The sequence below is a fragment of the Dermacentor albipictus genome, unplaced genomic scaffold (genome assembly GCF_038994185.2).
Source record: "Dermacentor albipictus isolate Rhodes 1998 colony unplaced genomic scaffold, USDA_Dalb.pri_finalv2 scaffold_29, whole genome shotgun sequence".
Classification (NCBI taxonomy): Eukaryota; Metazoa; Arthropoda; class Arachnida; order Ixodida; family Ixodidae; genus Dermacentor; species Dermacentor albipictus.
Window position 1 is genome coordinate 3,055,183 of NW_027225583.1, and position 26,631 is coordinate 3,081,813.

General features: G+C 47.7%; 2 protein-coding genes across 2 annotated transcripts in view; one reads left to right on the forward strand and one right to left on the reverse strand.

Moving 5' to 3' along the window:
• The first annotated feature begins 579 nt into the window (after positions 1–579).
• On the forward strand, positions 580–14,154 carry LOC139052710 (uncharacterized). The gene is made up of 7 exons (XM_070529761.1): positions 580–826; positions 2,825–3,071; positions 3,626–3,739; positions 4,602–4,709; positions 7,440–7,589; positions 8,107–8,315; positions 10,816–14,154. The coding sequence occupies exons 2-7, from the start codon at positions 2,913–2,915 to the stop codon at positions 11,123–11,125; spliced, it is 1,050 nt and encodes a 349-aa protein (XP_070385862.1). The 5' UTR covers positions 580–826; positions 2,825–2,912; the 3' UTR covers positions 11,126–14,154.
• A 6,445-nt stretch (positions 14,155–20,599) lies between these two features.
• The window catches only part of LOC139052699 (uncharacterized), a 63,354-nt gene continuing 57,322 nt past the window's right edge, over positions 20,600–26,631 (reverse strand). The window contains exon 3 of the mRNA XM_070529747.1: positions 20,600–20,710. Coding sequence (XP_070385848.1) covers positions 20,682–20,710 — 29 coding nt within the window. The 3' untranslated portion in view covers positions 20,600–20,681. The remainder of the gene's footprint in view (positions 20,711–26,631) is intronic.

Sequence of the window (26,631 nt, forward strand, 5' to 3'; positions counted from 1 at the left end):
GAGGGTATGGTAGAGGTAACCTGTTTCTTGTGCTTGAAGAATAGTGTTAATTATTGTAGCAGCGCCACATTTTTGCTTAGTGTCAACTGTAAGAACTACTTTGTCGTCTGCTTCAAAAAACAAAAATCTGATTTTTCTGTTGAGCGAGCTTGAGCAATCTATTATTTCAAATGCTCCTCGACATCTTGATTCCAATAAAAACAAGTTACAACCGCCCAAAAGACTCCACTTAGCGTCAAGAAAGTGTTAATAAGGAGCAGGGAATCTTTATCTTGTTTAAACAAGCGCAGTAAAAAAGCAGCTGGTGTAGCCGGTGACGCATGTGAATCATGGCGGCCAAATGATATCAGACGCGAGCTGCGTCTCTCGCTGCGTTCGATGTAAACGATACGCTTCGTGCACTAAATGGCGTCGGAATCGTCGAAGCTGGAGCAACTGAAGGCCGTACTGGCGAAAGCAAAAAGATCCGCTGCAAGTGGAGTTAGCTCGCCTAATCAACACACCACAAATGCCAGCGATATCATCGACTCGTCGCCGGTAAGAAAGTATATAAATGCGGTCAGTAGCCGACTCGGAGAACATGTGCTGATGTTTTGGCATGTGAGACGTAAACACGGATGTTGATGCCGTTTAGCTGAAGCTGTCGGGTGATTGTCGTTTTTTCGATCGCGCTTGCGCTTTGTTTGCGAGACAGCGTGTTTGCTGTGAATAGCTTCGTTCTCGTTGATCAACGACAGCAAACTTTGTCGAGGAGTTGCATGAAATGTGACCGCGCTATTGATGCTGCGTAGCTGATAGCTCTATTTTTCTCTTTTCAGCTTTATCGGTAAGTTACCCGATTCCCTTTTTCATCTCTTTCAATTGATTCAATGATGCGTTTTTTCACTGTCCCTTGCACGCCTCTGTGTAAGGTCAACGTCGTCCTTTGCGTTTATTTATTCTGCGCGAACGCAACTATTTTACGATCAACTTTCTACCATCTACCATTCGTTCTTTAATTGACAATCGATCGAGGGTCTACTGGACTACGTCCGTACAAAAAAAAACATAATAATGGAGATCCCAGGCATTGTGGGAATCGATGTAAGCGGAGCTTTCTGTGCTGTTTGCTTTGATTAGCGGTGATGTTGACGGCGAATGTTTCATATCTTTAACGTTCAGTCCAACACGAGAGTGGCGAGGTGATGTTAAACGTTCCCTTGCGTGCACCACTGCTTTTTGTCTGCGTAGTAACTGTCGGAACAAACAGGGAGAGGTGTTTCTTTGAGGCGTTGTGCGCCACATTTCATAGTCTCTGAGAGGGTTGAGCATTGTCATTGCCTCACATGGCACATCGCATCTTGGGAGAAGTATGAAACTTTAATTGAATTATGGGGCTGCACGTGCCAAACCACAATCGCATCACGAGACACGTCGTACTCGCATCATGAGGCATGGCGGACTCCGGATTAATTTTGACGCCATGGTGTCCTTTAACGTGTCCCTAAATCTAAGTGCTTGAACCTTCTTTATTTCGCCCCCGTCGAAATGTGGTCAAATCCGCAACCACGAGCAATGTCATAGCCGCAAAGCTACTGCGGCGGGCAAGGAAGTCTTGATTTAACGTGAGACCGCTTCCGTAGTGTCGCCTAGACTCTGCGGTGCGCTTTAATTAATGCGGCAAAGAAAGCAAGCTGTGCGCTGTCTGTTTAACCTGTTGAGACCGACAGATCTTCAGAGCAGACATAAGTGGTTCTCGGCCATATTTGTTGGACGTGCCTACTCAGGTGCGTGTTGTCATCGGCAATGCCCGTAATTAGCACGTAATGACACATTCCGTGATCAGGCGAGAGTAGGATGTGTAAAACCCAGGAGCAAGGAAGAAAAATAATTATATGGATCCCCCAATAAGGTTGTTTACTACTACTACTACTACTACTACTACTACTACTACTACTACTACTACTACTACTACTACTACTACTAAAATGGTGTTGGGCTGCTGAGCACGAGGTCGTGGGATCGAATCCCGGCCACGGCGGCCGCATTTCGATGGGGGCGAAATGCGAAAACACCCGTGTGCTTAGATTTAGGTGCACGTTAAAGAACCCCAGGTGGTCGAAATTTCCGGAGTCCTCCACTACGGCGTGCCTCATAATCAGAAAGTGGTTTTGGCACGTAAAACCCCATAATTTTACTATTACTACTACTACTACTAAGTGGATCCCACACACTCTGGCACTCGATGTAAGCGATCGCAGTTTTCTATGCCGTTTGCGTCGATTGACAATAATTGGCGGTGCTATTACGGTGAATGTTTACATTCACTGTTTAGTGTAATACGCGAATACGTAAGTTGATGTTAAACATTACCTTGCCTGCACCACTTGTGTTCGTCTGCGCAGTACACATAAATTAATGATAACACAGGTGCGAGAAGTGCTTGCTTGGGGCAAATCGTTTTCTGCCATTGCTCACAAATAGCCTGCAAGAAGGTCAGCACTGCCATTGCCTCACATTGTGCATTGCATCATGGCAGAAGTGTTAAATTTTAAATTGTGAAGTTTTCATGGGCCAGAAAATTGTTATGAGGCACGTGGTAGTGGGGGACTCCGGATTCCACCTGGGATTCTTTAACATGCACCTAAATTAAAGTGCACAAGCATTTTTGTACTTCGGCCCCGACTCTATGGAGAAGTGGCTCGCTGGTGAGATAACAAAATTGTTTGCAAGTGTGGATGAAAGTAATGGGCCGCTGCAGTACATTGCGAGTGAAGGTGAATAACGCAATAAATTGGTTCAGCATTTACAATTTCCTGAAACTACCAGCGCTTTTCGCACCCAGGACCGGCAGCACACAAAGCTGTCAACCGATAGAATCCGAGCTGTCACAAACAGACAGTGCAGGGGAACACGACCAGCGGCAAGAGACAATGCGCGAACTCTCAAACACTGAGCAGGGTGGCGGCCTCAGCAAGCTCGACCGGCTCAAAGCCGTGCTCGAGGAAAGCAGGAGGAAGAAGGCGGCTAGCCCACAGGACGTACCGCCACCTCTAATGCCGGCTGCCCTGCAAGGTGCTTCCTGCAAAGAGGTATGTTGTGTATGGCCTATCTTCATTTCATTCCAGTTCCTTTAAAGGCCAACTGCAATAAACTTTTTGGATCCCTAAAAAGCTCGGTTTTAGATAGCTTAGATATAAGACAGCCTCTGCATAAATTTTTACGTTTGATATGTAAGTAGATGAGCCACGTAAGAATTGCAGAAATAGGCGTTTTTAGTACCGGAAAGAAAAAGAAATACTGCCATTACCACTTGCCGCAAGTGACGCACGACTCGGAATGCACAGCTCTTTGGCATAGCCTCCGAGATCAAGCTGCCTGAGGTGTACTGAAAAATCTAGGAGGCAACATGCTGGTGGAACTTGCACGTCATATCTGCTAACCACCAGGTGCACGCATCGTCTGTTGAGGCGCTATTGAAAGGCTACTACACTGGGGAAATTAAACAATTACCAGCCTGGCAGCTTCGCCAAGATTTCTTCAATATGATATATTGCACATTTATAACCAATTTAGCCAAAGCGAAGTTTCATAGCAGTTTGCCTTTCAGTCCTATGTCAACATAAAATTCTTAATTTCTATCCAGGCACCGCCAAACTGTGCCGTACCAGTGGCCAGCAACAACTGTGGCGAAAAGGACGCAGTTCACAATATACCAGTCAGAACTACATCACCAGAACAGACATCAGAAAAAGCAAAGGTCAGTGGTGTCATGTCTGTGGTAACTTGGATTTCTTGTCAAACTGCATATGGTAGTTAATCGTTGCTTGCAACTGGCAGTTTAGTCGCATTTCATTAGCCACATGTTAACACTGTGTACAGAACTTTTGGGGGCTACCAACTGTTCGCCTTCAGCGTAGTAACGGTAAAATGTTACTTTACTGTCGTACGCCAAGTTTTACAGTGTTGGCTTATTTGTTGAGCTGAACATTTGCGGATCAATGGTGTCTTAAAGTACTGTACTAACTTGGGATACAGGGATACGCAAAATACTGCAAACACGCTTCAGAGATTTCTTTCGCGAGATTTCTCAAGACTTGGCATTAAACATATGTGCAGAAGGACTGAGGAAATACAAGGCACTCATTTCCTCTTGTAAGTGAAAGTGAAACGATCGCCGAAAGTGATCATCCAAGGATACCGCCCCAGCTGTATTAAAAAAATTTTGGCAGTCGCTATTGTCGCATATGACTGAGCTTACCATACCTAGCGACGTGAGAATTCAGTACAAGCTCTGCCCCTCAAACCACAGTGAAACTTCACCGTGTGCCTCTGCCCGAAGCGTAATCTCTGAGAGACAATGATGTTGAAAGAAATTTGCCTCCACTACGACACATCTAGACAGACTGTTGGAGCCAGACAGTAATGTTATTTTTGTCGCTGCGTTCATAGGTGGTCACAGAGAATAGATACCTTCATTCTGACAGTCTTTTGACATTTTTTTTATTGGCGCTTCTGTTCATACACAATCCAATAAGAAAATGCTGCAGAATGAGCTTTCATGAAGTTATTTATTCCCTTTCTTATATTTATTTATTTGTTTGTTTGGTGCAACCTGACAGCGGCTAAAGGAATTGCTTGAAAGGCAAGCCCGAAAGAAAGCAACCATGCATTTGCTGAGCTCGCCAACACCCCCGGTTCTGGACCAGGTCTCTGAGCACAGTGAAAAGGTAACACTTTTTTATTTCTTTTGGCCTGAGCAGCAGTCATGGCTTGGGAAATGACTGGTAGTCATTTACTAGGTCATGACTGTACGTAAAGCTTTCTCTTGAGAAGATTAACTTCAGGAGCTCCTGTCTAAATACATAGAAATGAAGAAATCGTTTATCTCTGCATCCACTGTACTGAATTCAATGAGCTTTGTTGCATCTGAAATAAAAGGTTACAGCCTACTGATCCTAGCAAGCAGATTTCTTATTGTGATCATTTTGCAAGAATTGTTGAATATTATAAAATTTAATAAGAATAATGCCAATGTTATACTAATTCATTAGGGAGACATTGCAGAATTACTGGCCCATTAGCTTGCTTTGAGTATTGTATAAAATATCTACCAAGATAGCTTCCAATAGAATCTGGGCAACACTTGACTTAATAAACTAAGAGAACAGGCTGGCTTCAGGAAGGAATATTCTAGAATAGATCACGTCTGTGTCACCTATCAAGTCATTGGGAAATTTGCAAAGTACAATCAAACTCTTTATATTGTTTTCATATACTATGAAAAGCCATTTGATTCAGCAGAGATACCAGCCTCATAGAGGCATTGTGAAATCAAGGAATACATGAAGCATATGCAAATACAGTAGAATCTCATTCAATAAAATTGAGCTGGTGGGTGTGATGCTTAAAGCCCCTCAATTTTCCAAAAGTAGCGCCATTCTTAGATCTTTCCGCCACCCCGCTCACCCAGGCGCTTCCTCCTCCACTCATCCTGTCGCCCCAGCCTCCTCCGCTCCCCCATTGGCCAATCTGTGTCACGTGAAAGCGGGCCCCGCGCTTTTGTATATTTTTTTCTTTCCGGCGCAGAGCAGGCGCCGCGCTTTTGTATATCTTTTTTTTCCAGCGCGCTGCGACCCCCATTCTTGGGCCTGCGCGACGAAGTACGGCAGGCGGTTTGAAGGAGCGCGGTAGTTTTATACAATGTGTTAGGGCCGAGTGCTTAATTGCGATGCCGTGCTGCTGCGCCTACGGTTGCCACAACAGACCCAGTGACGGCAAAAAGCTTTTTGTTTTACCATCCGCCGGGCGCAACGCAAAACGAAGAAAAGTGTGGATTCACAAGATCGGGCGGGCTGACTTCGAGCAAGTGGCAAAGAACGCGCGGCTTTGTGAAGTGACACGGCTCCTCCAACCTCTTCTTTTGACGCCCGTGTCAAAACGGGCCCGTGTCCAGTGCATTGGGGGTGCGTTAAAGAACCCCAGCTGCAAAAAAAATTAATCCAGAGCCCCCATTATGGCGTGCCTTATGAGATCGTGGTGTTGGGATGTAAAACCCAAGAATCAACTTTTCTTCTGTCTTGTGTGCCTTGACTATTCCAGTTAACGCAACACTGCTTCCTTGTGAAAACTTACAACGCAAAAGAATACAGACGCACGTAGTACACAGAGATAAAATTAGCACTTCAACAAAAGTGTTGCTGGTGCCAATGAGGGAGGGGGATAATTATTTTCTGAACCTCTTTCCAGTTGTCCCATCAAGTTCCTTCTTTCTTTTCTATCAAATTCTAACCATTTGCACTGTAATAAATAAATAACGATTTCATATGCTGGTACGTTGTTAAAATTATCTATACCGCCTATGTGTGAAAACGTTGCTCATGGCCACCACAACCTGTGCATGAGCTACGTACATCTGTAAATGGCGCGGAACAGAAACGGCCCTGCTGCCAGGCATTGCTGACCGCAGACAGTCGGAATCTCTCACGCGCCGGCCGAACAAAAGCATCCTGCAGGTACGTAAATAAACCTACGAAACCACGTGCACATACTTTCGCGCTGTCAAAACCTGAAACTCTGGTAATTACTCGCGTGTCTGAGCACACCGCGTGCTTGTGTCGTGTTTCAGCAACACGAACTTTCAACGTGCGCGCGCTTTACGCCTTAAATACGCCTTGAATAATGGTGCTTTTCTCTATTTCTTCCGCAAATCCGACACGACATTCTTAAGGCCAGTTACCGACTGACAAAGCAAGATCTAGATTGAAAAAACTGCTCCGCAGGACTCGAACGAACTTTTCCGCGGATTTCCTCCCGTAGCGTGTTAGCCGTCGTCTGCTACGACAGGCCCACCACCAGCGGCGCCACCGTCGAGGCCGCGCCGAGCGGAGGAGGAGGGAAGTGAATGGCGCTACTTTGGGAGATTGAGGGGCTTTAGTGATGCTGGAATACAATGTCTGTGATGCCACCAGAGTGAAACATTGATCACCTCACACTGCCTGCAGCAGGGAACGCCGGTGCATTTCGGTTATCGCGTATTCAAAGCGTGTAGTACGCTTACAACACCACTACACCCCATGTGCTGTGGAACAGATGGGTGAAGATGCTTATCGCAGTAGTGTTGACGGCGATAGCAGTGAATGTGGCGTGCAACGACCCGGGAGGGGAGTTACTGGTACCAAAGTGGGAAAACTGAGTGCACGCTGGTATTTACACATGACGCAGGAAGTCGCGCATATTGTAGAGAAGCTGCTGCAGCGGGCGGCTACTTTTCGATTGCGTGTGCACCTTGTGCCTTTTTTTTTTTTTTTACATGGCATGTAGCCGCCGGAAAATGTATCGTACAATCACAGTTTGGAAATTTACTGAATGATGGCACCGAAAGGGTTTGTGCTTAAGAGACGTGCACTATTTAGAAGTGCATGCACATGGTTTCTCAGATGCATGGTGCATTTTTGAAGGGTGGTGAAAACTCATCGGTGGCCCTCCCATCCTCCAAGCTTCCCCCGAAGAAGGACGGCGAGAGCAGCATTGGTCAGTTTCCGTGTTCGAGGCTTCCACTTGGCATTCGAGTTCCAGTTGTCTTCCTAAGGCTGGGAGAGGGAAAGAAGGTGAGCCCTGTTGCTAGAATTCCTTTTACCTATTGCTGTCCTACTCCAAGGAGAGAGCTTCTCTACATATTCCTTGGAGTGGGCAGCGCAACCCAGACGAAGGACAAAAGGATGTGCACGATACGAGCGCAGTATCGTGCGCTTCCTATTGTCCTTCGTCCCGGTTGCGCTGCCCACCCGTAGGAATATGCTCGGTCACCAACTCGCCCAGCTTGCTGTGTTAATTCAGTGAGCTTCTCTAACCATATAATTTAGGGGGTGGGGGCCGTAATTCTTGTGGTTGGGTACTGTCTTTGTTTGGGTATTCTCTTACACGTTAACTGTCCTTCAAGGAACATTGTGATCTACGCAGGATGTTCTCAAGCATAGTGTTGCTTTTTTGCAGAATTTTTATTTGTTTAACATACAATACCTTTATTTGCCCCAAATAGCCAGTCAGGGTCTCGGTGCTATGACCAATAGAGTTGGGTGATTAAAAATGCTGAGTGTTGTTTCTTTGGTCACCTTTGCATGTTAGGTAATCTACCTGCAAGAGATGTCGGCTCTGCGGGACCTAGTCAAAATGGTGAAGTGTTTAAACGCTGTCGCCTCCAAGGAGAACCAACACATCAAGGAGCCCGTTCCAGGTGCCCTCGTTGCCGTTCTGCATGAAAAGGACTCGACATGGTACCGTGGACAAATTGACTCCGTTCAGAGTGACGAAAACGATCCAGCAAGCAGCGATGGGTACGTTTGGCACTCCAGTCTGTGTAGAATAGAGGGGCAGTATTCTAGGGATACAGTATTTCTAGGGATTCTAGGGATACAGGATATATAGTATTTCTAGAGATACAATCATTTTCGCATGATTTTGCATTACTAAGCACTGGACTTGACAGTATTCTTGGCACAGCACGAGGAACGCTTTCGCCCATAGAACGCCAACGCGTCCAGTGCTAATCACTCGAAATCCCGTGAAAACAATTTATTCCCTGAAGTTGTCAACCGAGAATACTGTCCCAAAAGATTGTGTCACAAGTGCAGCTGATGGACAGGACGTTGAGCGGGTCAGCCTGCATTCGTGTTAAAAGACGGCATGATTAATAACTTAAACAGTGCTGATATTTAATATCATATTTTTGCACACATTACCTATACCTGTGCGTGACGCCTCCGATTACAAACCTCGCAAAATACGAAAAGTTGTAGATCTAAGCCGCCCCTATTGACTTGCATCTAATGTGACCAGGTTCCTCTGACGCCAAAGCAAGACAGCAAGGGGCGGCGAGCTATTCAACAATGTTCAACATTTATTCCAATTTTCGTTGATGTGAAGGGAAACTCTTTAAGCTTTTAAGTAAATTTGCACTTGCATTTAGGCATTATTCTATGTGCTTCTAATACCACATGCCTGAAAAGCAAGATGGCGAGGTCATCGCACTTTGGCTTGGCTGCTGCGGCTCGTTAGCCGACGCATGAGAAGTCTTTTTGTAGCTGGATCAATGAAACGTACGAGCCACGAGTAGTCGTGCATTTCAGTGCCCACTGGTGCCTCACTTCTAGCAGCATTTCACTTTGCCACCTGCCTTTGACATATTTTTTGAAGATGGCGAGAAATTAAACGACCTGTTGGCACCACGGGGCCGGCATTTCAGGTCAATTCAGGGGGGGGCAAAGACACCAAAGTGGGACAAAACATCGTCCTGCATATAAGTCATGGGGCAGCGGGACCGCAGCAGTAAAAGCGAGACGTCTGGTCACCTTACTTACATCATATGTTGCAAATACCACAAAATCGGAATTTGATGACGTCCATTCTGAAAGCATGGCAAACAATAATGGGTACAGCCTTCCGTCATTAGAGCACACATCCTGATGAGCAGGCAAGAGTAGACAGTGTAAGACGATGTGAAATGCTGCACAATTTTTCCTTGCCCCTGAGTGGTGAATACACTCTGCGGCCACGCTTGGACATAGGAGGCAAGCGTTGTGCATGGCTGAGTTTATGAAAGCGCCATTAAAAGGAAATGGTCGAGTTAGGTCAAAAGATTAGGCTTCCGTAGTAACACGTTTGGCATTTGTAGCGAGTACAGAGCTGTCGTTAAGCAAGAAAATGATGCAAATGAAAAATCTTAGTGGTGCCACCTATTGTTGAACAATGCTATCCCTCGTGTGATATCGGCACTGGCTGGTTCACACAGGGTGCCAGAGAGAAAGGTCGCATGAGGATTCCCGGTATTGGCGAGGGCAATTCAAATTGCAGAGCAGGAGCGGGGCATTCAGTGCAATATTTATGCATCAGTCATACATCGGCGCACGAAAAATGATGATAGACTCCTATGAAAATAATTGGGGATGGGCGAATATTCGAACTTTTGAATACGAATGAAATATTATGAACAGACCACTATTTGTATTTTTTGACTAGTACTTGAAATTAAGCAAGTACTCCAGAAGGACTGATTGTTAAAGTCTGCTAAACAAAGTATCTCAAATTATCCTAAGTAAAACAGTAACAAAAGTTTTCGAAGCAATGCAGAAACGAAATGTCTACTGCAAGCTTTGTTTTCGGTTTCATGGCAGAAGTGTGAATGACAGCCTGTGATGCTTGCTTCTGGTCTCCTTATCTCACTCAAATAGACTGCTTATACGTCTATGCAGCTTTTATTTAAGTTTTTTTAGCCAGTAATCCGTAATTTTTGTTCTTTGTGTCGCACTATACTGGCTCCACCTTGGAGGTTCCGGTGGGGCAGCCAGAGAGTTTGTATGGCTCCGGCGCCAAAAGCAATGCAGCCTGCATGGAAGCCATCAGTAAGGTCACATGCACAAAAAGTATGATGGTTTCACAAACGTTTTAACACTTCCATAGTACTTTGCAGGACAAACGTAATGGGGACATTGATGGATTTCGTACCACATCTTAAAGGATGGATTGCTGTCAACTGGTGCTAACTTTAAGATTGCTGCTGAATGTATATGACTTTATTACGAGCTGGGCTTGTATTGTGTAATATTAACAAAGTGCACGATCAAAAAGTTAATTAGTGGAACTTTGTTAGTTACCTTGTGCATTGTAATCTTCACCTATTCAAGGTGTGATGTGCTCAAAGGGAGGGAATTGGTGATGCCTGCCACAGAAGGCAGTATATGTTTGTATTTGTTCGAAGTAAAGAAGCAAGGACAAGCATTATACATTGTCATTGACACCTTGTCATATCGCAAATGTCATCACTCGGTTTCTGCACAGGTCAATAAAGAAGGTGCGGGTGTGGTTCATAGACTACGGGCGCTGGGAGGACGTACCTCTGGAGTGCCTGCGCCCAATGCCAAACACTTTCGAGCGGCTTCCCGGTTTTGCAATTCCGACTACCCTGCACGGTCTGCGCAAGGTCCGGCTACCCAAGGACGTCGCGTTCGAAGGGAGTTTTTTCGATGCCGAGGTTGTGACCGACAGTGACCAGCAGTCAGTCCGACTCTACATCCGCAATGACGACCTTTGTCTGAACGACACTCTCGCTGTGTACGCAGAGTCCGCCAGTGGGCCGTCTGCGGCGTGACGGCTATATTCGAGGTCTGCTTAAAAACTGAACATTGCAACTCCTTCAGAATTGTGCTTGGGAGAAGAAAACGCAGTACTGTGAAGAGTCTTAATGCAGTGCAAATTATCTCCTTCGGGTTCCTGAAAAGTGGTTGACTGTGTTTTGGTGCATGTTGCATTGACACAGCTTCTTCCTTTTACTTGCAATAGTGAATTTTATACTTAGTGGTTGCACTGGTTTGTAAATATTTCCTGTCGAGTGTCTCTAGGATGCCTAAGCACAATTTATGCTGCGATAATCAATGTTTGCATTTGTTTGTGTCAGTTTGTCTGAAGCCTATATTTTGTCATGTGTCTAATCACAAAAAAATTAATAGAGGGGGGGGGGAAATCTGCAAGTATGTGCAGCAAAATCTCAGTGGCAACAGCCGTCATTCAGAGAGTGCATGCAAGATGGTGCCAATGCAGACACAAAGGCTCGCAGCACAAGTTTTATCTTGTGACATTGCGCTTGGCAAACTGTTGCACTACGAAAAAGAAGTGCCACCTCACGCTGTCACAAATTGACAGCTGGTACCATTCCACTTCCTGTAATTGTATAGTATTGTGCCAGTGTTTGTGTTTTAATTATTGAAAGAGGTTTTAGAGCAAGACTCGCAGAACTCAAAAAAATCGGGTGAGTATATCCTGTTTAAGATGCCATACTTTTTGTTCTGGGAAAACACGCAGAAGGCGGGAGATGGAAATTCAAGATGATGAGCAAAACAAGAACAAGGTGAAAGCAGGAGCCAACGTTTCGACAAGTGGACTTGTCTTCTTCAAGGCAACATATGCAAAGCAATATATGCAATATATGTCGCCTTGAAGAAGACAAGTCCACTTGTCGAAATATTGGCTCCTGCTTTCACCTTGTTCTCGTTTTGCTCATTGGCCATAATTTTTGTTCGGTCACTCTTGCCCTAATATGCCTTTAGTGTAGTATAATTTAAACTTCTTAACTCCTTCGTTACCACTAGAAATGTGCTCATTTTTGGTGCCTTCATGTTCAAAATTTTTATTTCATGACGTAGTTGTTGCGACCTATGCTGCGACACAAATTTATAGCCTGATCATTGGTGTTTTGAATAGATGCGTACCAGTAATAACTTCCCAGACAATTTTTTAGAATCCTTATGCGAAAGTTCAAAGAAGCGCCTCAAGGAACATGATTGAAAGTAATAATTTGCTATTTTTAGTACAAATGCCGAGTAAAAAAAAAAATGTAAATATGCGTAATGTGCACCTTGTTCCTAGCTCCCGACTTTTGCAAATCGGATCGCTCATTAGAATTCGTATGAGGATTTGTTGGCGTCTGTACTAGCTGTAGTGATGTCCATGCTATGCGGGTAAGCAGTAGCTTCACGAATGTGAAAATTGCAAGTTCCTATTTGTTTTTATTCATTTCACCAGGCACCTGGTTTGTTTTTTACTGCATGTTCTAGGCTCGCAAAGCAATGGCTGCCAGATTAAGGAGCATGCAGAAGCCTCGTGCTTTGTTATTGAGTTCAATCACCTTTTCTCTGTAAGGTGCCACTGTGTTAGCAAGGTGTTACACTGGTACTGGAGCCTCCCTATGCTCTGTACAGTGCTGTACACTAATGTGTCATGCTGCACAGTATTGTGTAGTAATGAATGCTGCTTTCACATGCAGTGTTCAAAACGTAAGAAATCGGACAGCTAACCAAGTGTCAGTCAAGGTTGGTCTGAAATTGACTGAGTGCTCTTGTGCGAGTGAAAACCCAGCACAGTGGGACGGATTGCTTGTAGTAACATTTACATACACTGTCAAAGCGCTGATGGATAAAGGTAACCCATGATGGGGGAAAAAATAGTTGCACTTTATATTGGTCTAACACAGTTATCAAAATAACATGCACTCGTGACCATCCACTGTTGTTGAGACATTGTTAAAACAGCCTGTATGTTGGATCAGAAAATGCAAAATTGGTAACCCAGAAGAAGCTTCTGTGTATTCACTGCTGCTGTCATTTAAAAATTGTTGCCGAGCTGACCAAAGCGCAAGTTTTGGATCTTTTTGTTTGAAAAAGTGCTAGGAGCACTGTAAGCTAGTTTTGACGATACCTCTAGGCAAAACTATTTTTCCAGACTCTCAAATCTGGCAAATGGTTAGAGTTCAGTCATCATTTCAGATGGCGCATGATGTTGCAAGTAGAAGAATTCCAATAGCAATGTTTAACAACCCAATGAAAACCTGTATCATATTGATCAATTTCTATAGGCACGGTAACGAAAGAGTTCATTCTTGCTGTTATGCTTCTTATAGTGCACGGTTGTCTAGTGGCTTTGCCTTTTTGATGATGCATGCTTAATGATGTCAGTGTTGATGAGTATGATGCGCGCCCCTTTGGACAAATCTACACCTTTTTTTCCTTAATTTTTTGAGGTGCATGTTAAATCAGAGTGCACCATATCTATGATATACTGTGACTGCTATACATCAATACAAGCACACTTAAGTGACAAGTTGCTATGATTTAATCAACTACTACAATCTGTCTAGCAGTAAAACAGGGCTTTATAAACGCATGAAATGGAGTCCAGCTTGTTTGCTTGCTATGTACAGCCTCTCATCTCATCATTGGCCATGTTTCGCACTGCCAAGAGTCGTTGACTAAGCTTCTGACAGTTCACTCATTTCTCATGCAATTAGGAATGCACTGTTTATGCGTAAATGAATCATATAATTCAACTGCAAAAACTTACCTTCTCAGAAGTAAAAAATTCCAGCATCCTTAAGTGGTGGTGGTGAATGTAGAGCATTGGAAATACTTAAGCATATGTGCAATAATAACAGTCCTGCAATGGCTGACCTGCGAGCTGTGTTCCTATTGACATAAGCACTCCAAGGCATTTCTTAAAAATACCTAGTACTTTATATTTGTCAGTGGTACTGTTAGTGTTGTTGAATGTCCTTGTCCATTTGTACAGTCAGCATGAATCTGTGAATGTCATGTACTAGAACGAATTAAAAAAAAATTGTAGAACTTCTTTCAGCACACTTCCTTTCAGCGAGTAGCAGAAAAGTAGTACAACACTTGTACTGCATGGAGTCAGTGATAATTTCACACAAGACGGTGATGTGGGTTAATCGATTGCACTTAGAAAACTTGCACAAGAAGACATCAAACAACAGTGTTATACCTCTACTAGTAATCTCGTAAACACCAATGCAAGTGTACACATAAGCATGTACAGTGCCCAGTATATTGTGCCCAGGAGCATGCACGACCTAACAGACATGAACTGCTTTTGATGAGCGGCGACATTGAGAAGCCCCCTTATTTAGCCCAATTTGCACTCAGTTTGGCGCGCTTGTAGATGCCATAGAATGGGCTGATAACACACCCGTCCTTTCACAACAAAAGAAACGTGCTCACGGACTGTTTGTGATAATGAAGGCGCTTGCGAACATGACCACTGGTTAATGTAATATGCGCAAGTCTGCATGTTTATTAGGCCGCGCATGCTCCTGCGCACGCTGTCACAGGCCCAGCAACCGTCACCAGGTGTCGTCCCGCAGAGCAAAGCTGGCTGTTCGCGCGCTGCACACAGAAGTGGACGGCACTGTAAACAATATTCCCTTGGCAGCAGCGTAGCAGGAAACTGAGCGAGCCAGAGCAAGAGCCAAAAGGTCGCGATGCTCTGCTACCTCATGACCAGCTTCTGCAGCATGACATGTGGACATCTCCTGGGAAGGTCCGGGACCTTCATGTAATACAAAAATCAAATAATGGGAAATATAATCTTGGTACTCCTTTAAGGTCTGTGGATACAAAGTGGGATATTAACGTACTTGTGATATGACGAAGTGGTAACACGGCTGCACCAAGAGCGACCCTTTGTGCCATCCCACTCCAAAAGAAAAAGGTATTTTAGCAAAACATAGAGCCAAGCCTGTGCCAAATGAAATGTAAGAACGAAAGGCTCCTGTTGATGCTGCCTCGGTAGTAAAGCAAACTGAAACCTAAAGCATGCCGTCGCAGTCACTATTCTGAAAGTCACCGGAGCAGCACTAACCTCTATATAGCCAATGGTGTAGCTTCTTCATTTGCTGTTGCACTTTTTATTCAATTTTTCTTCAACAGACGTTGTAATGTACTGCCGCTGTACGCTCTTCTTGTTGGTGCCGGTGGTGCTGCAGTTTCAAGGAGGATGCCTGCAGGGTGTTTCACTTGAGCCAAGCCTTAAATATATACATATGCTACGTAGCTGGACACAACCAAGGTAATGTTTGCTGTCGCTCTGAGTATTTCTTGCATCCCGCCTAATTAAATAATTAGTCTCAGTCTCAATTATAACAACATGAAAAGTGCCAATGAGAAAATTGTGGAGCAACACGAACTCCCGATACAGCTTTCTGGTGCTCAATACTGTGCTATGTAAGTGTTTTTCCGGGCCTGAAAGGAGCCCACGAATACACGCAAAGTGCCTTGAGCAGCCAGTTGCACAGCAATTTTGTGTGTATTCGCTGGTTTACGAGGGCACGAATGTGAGGGCTCAGGCCAGCGAGCTTACATGGTGTCAAAAAAGAAACCAATGGTATGCCATTGCGACCGGCCACCTTCTTGGCATTATCTTTTGAACATAGGGCTCTACTTCGATGCTTATATCTTTTCAGACTGAAATGGCATCTATATATCTGGTGCCCGGCCTCCATATCGTACCCACTCACAATACATTTTCAAAGGGGCACTGGCTCTACTTATTTTTTATTTTAAATGTACACGGCTCTAGTATAATGGACCTAAAGTAGCCCAGCAGCATGCTTGTAGTTGACTTAGTTGCAATGAAAAGTGACAAAACGTTGAGCTGCCAATTTGAAATCAGCCTTGCATTTATCAGAGTATAAATGTCTCGTTTAGCAGCGTACAAGGTGCACAAAGACACGACACAGACTGTCACTATACAGCAATTTACTTCCACATAAAATATTTAAATGATCTACCAACTAGTAAACGAATCGTACCTCGAATGAATTACGTTGAGACACGTTCTGACGAACCAGCAAGTTATTGAGAAAAAATTTGGTACACGTCGCATTTTTCCCCACTCTTGTACGATATGTTACGAATGAAGTGTCATGGAAACACAGGCAGATAATCAAACTTAAAACCATTTTGGCTTCAGTGAAGCTGTACATGGCTGTGCTGCACCATCTGCAGACGATGCTCTTCAGGTCCAAGAAGCAAGGAGTGGCGGAACCGTCACGTGGACCACGTGGTCTCTTCCTAGACGGCTAGTCTTCCACACAACCATCACGATCGATGCACATCTTGCGCTGCATCATCTATGAATTAGAGCGGCGCTGCAGTGCTCGTGTGTTCTTCAGTACGGCCCTTTTACCGAGGCTCGCGCGATGCAGATCACCATGCAGCATAGCCAAATCAGGAACGGCAGCACAAAAGCGACCACCGGTACGAGCAGCGCGAGCCTCTCTTCGACACTGTACGGCCTCGTCCGGCGATGGCGGCTACGACTGGCGCCGCGCGAGTCGTTGACGAACTTGGCTTCGATCCAGGAGATGGCCCCGTCGAACGTCTGCAGTGCCACCAGCTCGGCCATGGACGCGTCGATGTGGCGGCTCATCACCGGCTGCTGGTGGGACTTGTTATCGCCGCTGCGGTGGTGACCGGTGGCGTTGTCCGTCGCGACCAGCTGCAGGAGCCTACCGACGTCCAGGAGGCGCGGCCGTCGCTTGTTGCGTTGCGCTGCCGATGTGCGGTTCACTCTGGCGACGGCGTCGTCGCTGCGCGCGGCAACTCGGAAGCCCGCGATTGGCCGTCCGCCGTCGTCGTATCCGCCTCCCGGCGGCCGGGCGCGCTTGAAGACCTCTCGCCGGCTTCGAGCGGTCGCAACCCCTACGAAGCACATGCAGCTGGGTAACGCCAGCGGCAGCAGCAGCAAGAGCGCCGCTAGGGTCTGCCATGATGGCGCCTTGGGCATACCCGTGCGCTGGTACCTCTCCGCAAGGGGTGTTGTGAGACGTAGCCGAACACACCGGAGGCAGGCTTACCGGCGCTTACGTCACGTTGGCCTCATGCTCCGGCGGTTCTGTCACAACGGCGGAAGACGGGGACGTGACAGCGCCGGTGGTGGGGCCGCGACGGGACCAGCCGCGGTTGGAATGTGGCCACGCTGATGGCGATGCTGATGGCTTGCCAGATGACATCGTCTGCATGGCACGTGCGGGTTGAGCGGAACTGACCAACAACGCGCGTGACGAGATATAAGCACAGCTTTTTATCCGCGTGGATAGAGAAAAAATGTAAGGAAAAGATGAACATTGCCTTTTTGGTGAAGGGAGAAAGCGACAGAGAGGGGGTTACTGTTGTGGCCTCGAAATATGGCTCGTGCCAAAGATGCGAATCGGTCTCACGAAATTTGGGACAAGAAGTGCACGAAGTCGGAAAGAATGAAAGATGAAAAAAAAAGTTAGGTGGCACAATGACAGTAAAATTTGGTTTGACTTAATGCTCAAGAAAAAGAAAAAGTACACCATTATTTTCACCTCCAGCAGCGCAACCTTGCACCAAATGACAATTGGTTTGAGGTCGATAAAGGTAAACATAAATTACATTCATGGTCTATCCCCCACAGTGGGTTGCGCCATTTCACTAGGGAACAAGGACTTGCCGAACATACGAGGAACAATTAGCGGATAGAGGGCATAACCTACTATGGGGGATTGGTGAGTCAATTGCACCAGGACACACGCAACTTATGATGTACGCATGAGCTGTAGGCATGATAGCCTCGGCTTGCACGAGTTTACCATATTAGAAAACCTTCTGTCGCCAGGAAACCGAAAGCCAAAGCCTCTGAGAGAACTGTTCACATGTGAGCCGAAAGAAAGATGCAGATACGATACTAATTCTTGAGACGACCTCGATAGGATATCCAAATTTGGATGTCCGTCGGATGTGATATTCTCTCCAAAATGGCGCACACATATTAGGACATTATTTAATTGGTTGTAACATGGACGAAGTGTGTCCACTGGGAGAGACTAGTATATGTTTGTCACAGGTCATGCGCTGTATTAAGCACGCTTCTGTTATGTCTCAACACTCCAAAGACGTCAATTAGACGTTTGCCAGTTGGCAAACACCCGCCCATCCATCAGCGCCTATCCAGACGTCCACGCACCGTGGACACCGACCCTTGACAGATTGAATATAAGCCACCACCCCACCATTACCTGACAGCCTGAACTAAGGATGAAGGGGGGCTCCATCCAATGCTACCGAACAGCGACGGTGACCTGGGATGTGCAGGTAATTAGACGTTTGCCACGAGGCAAACCCCCATCCAATGCTACCGAACAATGACGGCGACCTGGGATGCACATTTAATTAGGCATTTGCCACGAGGCAAACCACCATTCAATGCTACCGGACAACGACGGCGACCTGGGATGCGCATTTAATTAGACGTTTGCCACGAGCAGTGGCGTAGCAACAGGGGGGGCCGTGGGCCCCGGGTGCAAGGGGCCAGTGAGGGAGGGGGGGTGTCATATACGTCTGGAGACACCCCTCTTTCCGCCGGCTACACCCAGCGGGGGGGGGGGTGACAGAAGACCTCAGGGCTCCGGGTGCCACGTGACCTAGCTACGCCACTGGCCACGAGGCAAACCCCCATCCAATGCTACCGAACAACGACGGCGACCTGGGATGTGCATTTAATTAGACGTTTGCCACGAGGCAAACCCCCATTCAATGCTACCGAACAACGACGGCGACCTGGGATGCACATTTAATTAGACATTTGCCACGAGGCAAATCCCCATCCGATGCTACCGAACGAGGACGGCGACCTGGGATGCGCATTTAATTAGACGTTTGCCACGAGGCAAACCCCCATCCAATGCTACCGAACAACGACGGCGACCTGAGATGCACATTTAATTAGACATTTGCCACGAGGCAAACGCCCATCCAATGCTACCGAACAACGACGGCGACCTGGGATGCGCATTTAATTAGACATTTGCAGAGGCAAACCCCCATCCAATGCTACCGAACAACGACGGCGACCGGGAATGGACAGGTAATTAGACATTTGCCACGAGGCAAACCCCCATCCAATGCTACCGAACAACGACGGCGACCTGGGATGCGCATTTAATTAGACATTTGCCACGAGGCAAACCCCCACCCAATGCTACCGAACAACGACGGTGACCTGGGATGCGCATTTAATTAGACATTTGCCACGAGGCGAACCCCCATCCAATGCTACCGAACAACGACGGCGACCAGGGATGCGCATTTAATTAGACATTTGCAGAGGCAAACCCCCATCCAATGCTACCGAACAACGACGGCGACCGGGAATGGGCAGGTAATTAGACATTTGCCACGAGACAAACCCCCATCCAATGCTACCGAACAACGACGGCGACCTGGGATGCGCATTTAATTAGACATTTGCCACGAGGCAAACCCCCATCCAATGCTACCGAACAACGACGGCGACCTGGGATGCGCATTTAATTAGACATTTGCAGAGGCAAACCCCCATCCAATGCTACCGAACAACGACGGCGACCGGGAATGGGCAGGTAATTAGACATTTGCCACGAGGCAAACCCCCATGCAATGCTACCGAACAACGACGGCGACCTGGGATGCGCATTTAATTAGACATTTGCCACGAGGCAAACCCCCATCCAATGCTACCGAACAACGACGGTGACCTGGGATGCGCATTTAATTAGACATTTGCCACGAGGCGAACCCCCATCCAATGCTACCGAACAACGACGGCGACCTGAGATGCGCATTTAATTAGACATTTGCCACGAGCCAAACCCCCTTCCAATGCTACCGAACAACAACGGCCACCTGGGATGCACAGGTTGCTATCCTGCCACATATTCCATACCATCGGGCTTCGGAGCTGGGGTTACTGTGGAGCGTTGTGAGCATGGGCGTGGTATCGCAACGCATTCGACGATTGTGATTTCCTGCTGGACAGTCTCCAGATCCCCTAGTCGACTCGCCTAGGAAAGACGACTGTACTAAAAGCAGAGACTTTTCGAGCAGTGGGATAGACGGTCCTGGTGTGAATTCGGACGTTTAACTTCCTCCTGCATGGAGTGGGCTTCCGTAAGTGGAGCCGTGTAACTAACCAACTAAACCATTTTTCCTTCATTCGTACAACCTGACGTAGCCGTCGATGGGCTTGGTGGATTCCTTGCCCTAACGCCACTCTAAGCTGCAACAATTTCTACGTGTTCTAATATGCTTGTAGAATTTTTTGTAGTCTTTTTTTTCTTCAGTCCTAGCGATTGTGAAACATTTTGATTTTTTAAATATTGTTCTCTCGTTTAGTGTTATTATTCACAGGCTGCAATCTTGCAATAGTGGGCTCTTCAGTAACCAAACTTTCTGTACTGTCGCAGTTAAAATTAATAAATAACAACAACGACAAATTGAACGAAATATGGACTTGCTTTTTATTATGTGCTATCGGAGTCGAGGATGCACGTCTTCATATCTACTCGCGTCTTCTTTTCACCTGTATACTGGCTTGTACTTTCTTCCTGCATTGAAAGGAGTCATCATAAAAATATTTAATTCTCATTTAGAACACGCACTAAGACATTTAAAATGCTCGAGCGCTTATCCTATCCCCAAACAGCAATCGTCATTTTATCTAGCGCACACTTCCTTTCCTTAACGCTGGTTCCCAGTACACCTTTAGGCCACGAACGACAGGCTCGCATCACCGTCACATGACATTCGTGACAGGAAAGTATCTGGGGTGCACAGCGCTAAAGAGAGGAAGTGGCCGCCGCTAAAGCCCCTTAAACTTTGTAAAGTAGTGCCGCTCTCCTCCTCCGCCTTCACTACTCCTCGTTTCTCCTCTCTTTCGCGCTCCCTCCTCGACCGCGGAGCCACCTACATTGCTCGAGCGTAGCAACGGCCCCAACATGCGTTCCTCGCCACTCCGTAGACGCTTCTCGAGCAAAAATGGCGCTGAAGTAAGGCGCGTGGGCCCACGTGATGCTATTAGGCCAATAGCGACGCGGCGGCGGCCTCGGCCAGAGAGCGCGAGAAGGAGGCGGCATTCTTCAAAGCGTGGCACTACTTTACGAAGTTTAAGGGGCTTTAGCCGCCGCAGCTTCTCTCTCGCCTTCGGTACCCTCTCTCTCCACGAGCTGCTCTCTCATCCACGTGCACGTCTCTGTACTCCATCCATGCGGTGGACCTCTTCGGTCCACCGCATGGTGGACCGAAGACCTGGACCAGTGCTGGACAGTCTTCGGACTGTCCAGGACTGCCCCGAGACGCTGCGTGCGCAACCCTCATTGGCTGAAAGCACCGCCTCGGGCACTCCGGCACAGCCGGGGGGCGGCTAATCGAAGAGGCCCAATGACTCCGTTGCACCAACTCCGTGCAGTGAGTTCAGCGAGAACTATGCGGGTCCCGTCAAGCGGCCAGAATAGAAAAGCAGAGAAGGCATTGCCCTCCTTCGACCGCCTTCCACGCGACGACGCGCCCTCCCCGTCCTGTAAGGGCACACTACCGGCTCTCTCGTCACGTTCGCCTTCTCCTGGACCTCTCGTCGATGGGACCAATCAACAAATTGTACGCTGGTGACGTCACGCGCATGACTCTGATTGAGTCGCGAAGTGCGAAGAACGACCGGAAGATTTTGCCCGGAAAGAAATACGGGATTGTGTGTGTGTGTGTTTTTTTTAAGCAAAGTACCTTCTTTGTCTGCCCTCCCAGGTTTGGTGTAGCCGCTGTCTGTTAGCGGGCCGGTCGGTATCGCGGCGGATTCATTCGCGGATATATATATATATATATATATATATATATATATATATATATATTGTTACAAGCACGGGGAAAAGGGGTTTATTGAGGCGTGCGAGAGCAGGAACGGCAGGCTACGAACAACAGGAATGGCCGCTGCACAGTCTTCGTTCTCCTCTTCCCCTCTCTTCTTGATCCCCGCATCCCTTTGACGCGCTTGGACGTAACATACCTCCCCTCGCAGACAAAGCCCCCTGGGCGAGTCAACTAGCTTGTCGTGGCGTGCATGATTTCAACCGTGCGACATGCGCGACGTGTGTCCTAGCAGAACGTCTACCAGTGTTCGTGAGGCGCGCGAGAGTATAGTTCACTTCGCTGACTTTGTCGATGACAACATACGGTCCATCGTAGTTTGCCAGCAGCTTTTGACACAAACCGCGCTTCCTTGTGGGAGTCCAAAGCCAAACGAGATCACCAGGGTTATATGTAACTGGCCGATGTCGTGCGTCGTAGCGGGCTTTGGAGTTTTCTTGTGATGCCAAAGTCCGAAGACGCGCAAGTCTCCGAGCCTCTTCAGCGAGGCACAGCGTATCGGCGACCGTAGGATTGTCGTGGTGGTAAAAAGGCAGGACAGTGTCGAGCGTATACCGGGGCGGCCGAGCATATAGAAGGAAGAAGGGGCTGTAGCCGGTTGTCTCGTGCTTGGCGGTGTTATATGCGTAAGTAATAAAAGGTAGAACTTCATCCCAATTCTTGTGATCGGACGCAACATACATGGAAAGCATATTTGTGATCGTTCGATTAGTGCGCTCACTGAGGCCGTTCGTTTGCGGATGATATGGCGTCGAGTGCCTGAGGTGCGAGTGACACAAACGCGCAAGCTCTTCCACTATATCCGCCGTGAATTGACGTCCCCGGTTGCTTATGATAACACCAGGTGGTCCATGTCGTAGAACAATAGCGTGAAGTAAGAAAAGCGACACTTCGGTGGCAGTTGCTGATGGTATAGCCGCCGTCTCGCAATAGCGTGTGAAATAGTCGGCGCAGACAATTATCCAGCGGTTCCCCTTAGATGACTTTGGAAGAGGGCCTAACAGATCAATTCCAACTTGCCGAAAGGGTGAGCTGGAAGGCGGCACAGGTTGAAGGAGACCTGATGGGGCAGTGGTTGGGCGTTTCCGACGTTGGCACTGTATGCAGCTGGCGACATAAAACTCAACCGAATGTCGCATCCGGGGCCAGTAAAAGCGTTCTTGAATGCGATAAAGTGTGCGCACAGTGCCTAAGTGCCCGGAGGTAGGGTCATCGTGCATAGCCTGAAGGATTGCTGGCCGGAGACGCTCCGGCACCACTAGAAGGAAGCGTGCACCCGTGCTTGAGTAGTTCCTTTTGTACAGGAGCCCGTCACGTACACAGTAGCTGCTTGTTGCACTTGAATGGGCAGAAGTAAAGAGTGGCTCCAATTTAATGTCTGTCCGTTGTTCTGTTTTGAACGCATCGATATCTGGAAAAGCGGGTGTCACAGAAGCGACGAGATGATCAAAATCGTCTGCGTCGCAGTCCGTCGTGGCAAGCGGCATACGGGAAAGGCAGTCTGCGTCAGCGTGTTTTCGGCCACTCTTGTAGGAAACAGTGAAGTTATATTCCTGCAACCTCAAAGCCCAGCGCGCAAGGCGACCACAAGGGTCGCGAAGGTTCACGAGCCAGCACAGGGAATGGTGGTCTGTGACGACTTGGAATGGGCGTCCGTACAAGTACGAGCGAAATCGCTGAACCGCAAAGATTACAGCGAGGCATTCTTGCTCTGTCACCGTGTAATTCCGTTCAGGTTTGCTTAATGAGCGGCTTGCATAAGCAATCACGTGCTGACGGTCGTCATAGCGTTGGACCAATACGGCACCCAGACCAACGCCACTAGCATCTGTGTGGATTTCTGTCGGCGCAGTAGGATTGAAGTGGCGAAGGATAGGTCGAGAGGTTAACAGGAACTTCAGCTGACGAAATGCAGAATCGCACTCGGGTGTCCACTCAAACCGTGCGTCTTTATGTAGCAGATTTGTCAGAGGATAAGCGACGTCAGCAAAACCAGGAATAAATCGGCGAAAGTAAGAGCAAAGACCCAGAAAACTACGAAGTTGCTTCACTGACTGCGGTGCACTGAATGCCTCGACAGCTGCCGTCTTGAGGGGATCAGGCCGGATACCGTCTTTGTCAACTAGGTGACCCAGCACAAGGGTTTGACGGTCACCAAAGTTACATTTCTTGGAGTTCAGAACCAGGCCGGCGTTTTTGATGCAGTCGAGGACAATATCCAGGCGCGTATTGTGCTCATTGAATGTGCGCCCGAATATAACAACGTCGTCAAGATAGCACATACAGATGTTCCATTTTAACCCACGCAGAATGGTGTCCATGAACCTTTCAAAGGTTGCTGGAGCATTGCACAACCCAAATGGCATCACATTGAATTCGAATAATCCATCCGGGGTTATGAAGGCTGTTTTCTCTCTGTCTGTCGGGTGTATCGGGATTTGCCAATATCCTGAGCGCAGGTCCACTGAAGAAAAATAAGAGGCCGAATGAAGGCAATCGATTGCATCATCAATCCGGGGCAGCGGGTAGACATCCTTCTTAGTCACGGCGTTTAATCTTCGATAATCGACGCAAAATCTCCAGTTACCGTCTTTCTTTCTGACGAGTATGACCGGAGCTGCCCAAGGACTCGAGGACTCTTGTATTATCCCATTTTTCATCATGTCACTCACAGGTTCCCCGATTATCTTGCGCTCGTTAGGCGACACGCGATAAGGCTTTTGCCTGATCGGGCGCGCAGATCCCGTATCGATAGTATGGCGTGTTCGTGACTCGGGAATCGAGAACGCTTTGTCCGGCTGCGCAAAGTCAAACACTGACAGATGCTTAGAAAGCGTATCCACCAAGGTATGGCGCTCCCTTGTGCTGAGCGACTTGTTTATCATAGACAGAAGCTTTTTGTCTGAGACTTGGCGAAGGTCATCAGGTTCACACGGCGAGTCTGTTAGTACGGCTACGGACGAAGACGTGTATTCTGTAAAGTAGGCGAGTTTCAAGCCCTCTGGAAGCAGGACGGCTTCTGCCGAGCAGTTGGCCGTCCACAAGCCAGCACGCCCGTTGCCGATGGATACCACACAATGAGGGACAAAAACGTTCTTCTTCATACAATTTAGATGCATTGGCTCTACGGAGGCATCGAAACTGTCTGGAACTGCACCGCGACATTCAACCGGCACGCACACCGAGGTGGACGCAGGCACAACAGTATCTGTAGACACACAAAGTTCACCTTGACTGCAAGTCTCCTCTAAGAGCCCGGACGAAACATGGCCATCGACGCAAACTTCCCCCGTGCGACAATCAACGGTCGCACCACACTGCTGCAAAAAGTCGATGCGCAAAATCACTTCGTGCGTCGATCGGGGAATAACTACAAACTCCGTCGCGAAAACTCCACCAGCCAGGGACACTTCAGCAGTGCACACACAAACAGGGCGCAACGACTCGCCGCTCACTCCACAAAACGTTGCAGCCTGGTCCCACGGAAATACAACTTTGCGCCCCTACCGACCTTTAAAACCGAGACTCATTACGGATACAGTTGCCCCGGTATCCACTAAAGCCATTGTAGGAACACCATCCACAAGTACATGCACTTTGTTCTTAATCATAGCAACTTCAGGGGGCATTTCTGTCGATAGCACGTGTCGAGCGACCTCACCCCCATCGGCCGCGCTAGCTAGTTTTCCGGTTGTGAAGGCGAGGCTGAGCGGCGCACTGGCGATGGGGATTGACGTAAACGCGGTGCACGAGAAGTTGGCGGTGGGGTCAAACTCCTGTCAGATGCCGGCGAGCGGCTCCGGAAGCTTCTCTGCCAGTAATCGTTGCCAGGAGGGACGCCAGCTGACCAAGAGGTGGTGCATGGCTGTTGAGTTGTCCTCGTAGGAGGTGTGGTCCTTGTTGAAGACCCCGATCGACGATTCCACGTTGTTGGGCGACGATTGCAAAATCTCGCTATGTGGCCCGCGACACCGCATTGAAAACACACCGGCAGATGCCGCAAATTTCGATGTTCTTGCACGTAGTCACGCATGTTGCTGTCGACTGCATAGCCAGCAGGTGGGTCCCATTCATCATGGCTAGGCATCGGCCGCCCGGAGGCGTGCGTGCGGCGAGGGCGTTGGTCGTAGTCATGATCTTGATAGCTCAGGGTCCCTCTCGTTTGTGGGGTAGACCTATACTCGACGGTCGCTGAGTGAACCGTGGGTTGCCATGCGGTCGAAACGGCCGTGTTTCGCATCTCGTGTGGCAAGTACGCACCAGCGATGCCGGGTGTGCAACGGTACATCTCTTCCCGATGGAGCAACTCTTCGCGAACAATCTGCCGTATTGTTGATGGAAGGTCAACACACGAACTCGGGTCTACACTTGCCATCGTTGTGACATTAGCCAGGCGACCAAACTTCGGTATTATCCGTCGCATCTTCAGCGTCTCAAAGGTCCTGCAGTGGCGAATGACGTCAGACACGGAATCCAAGCTTTTTTTTGCCGATCAAAAAATTGTAGACGTCTTCGGCTATCCCTTTCAACAAATGTCCATTTTTGTCCTCTTCAGACATTTGAGAGTTCACTATTTTGCACAGTTTCAGCACTTCTTCGATATAAGTCG

Coding starts and splice junctions, on each gene's coding strand:
- LOC139052710 (XM_070529761.1), top strand. CDS start 2,913: ATGCGCGAACTCTCAAACACTGAGCAGGGTGGCGGCCTCAGCAAGCTC. Junction 3,740..4,601: donor AGACATCAGAAAAAGCAAAG/GTCAGTGGTGTC, acceptor GCAACCTGACAG/CGGCTAAAGGAATTGCTTGA. Junction 4,710..7,439: donor TCTCTGAGCACAGTGAAAAG/GTAACACTTTTT, acceptor GCATTTTTGAAG/GGTGGTGAAAACTCATCGGT.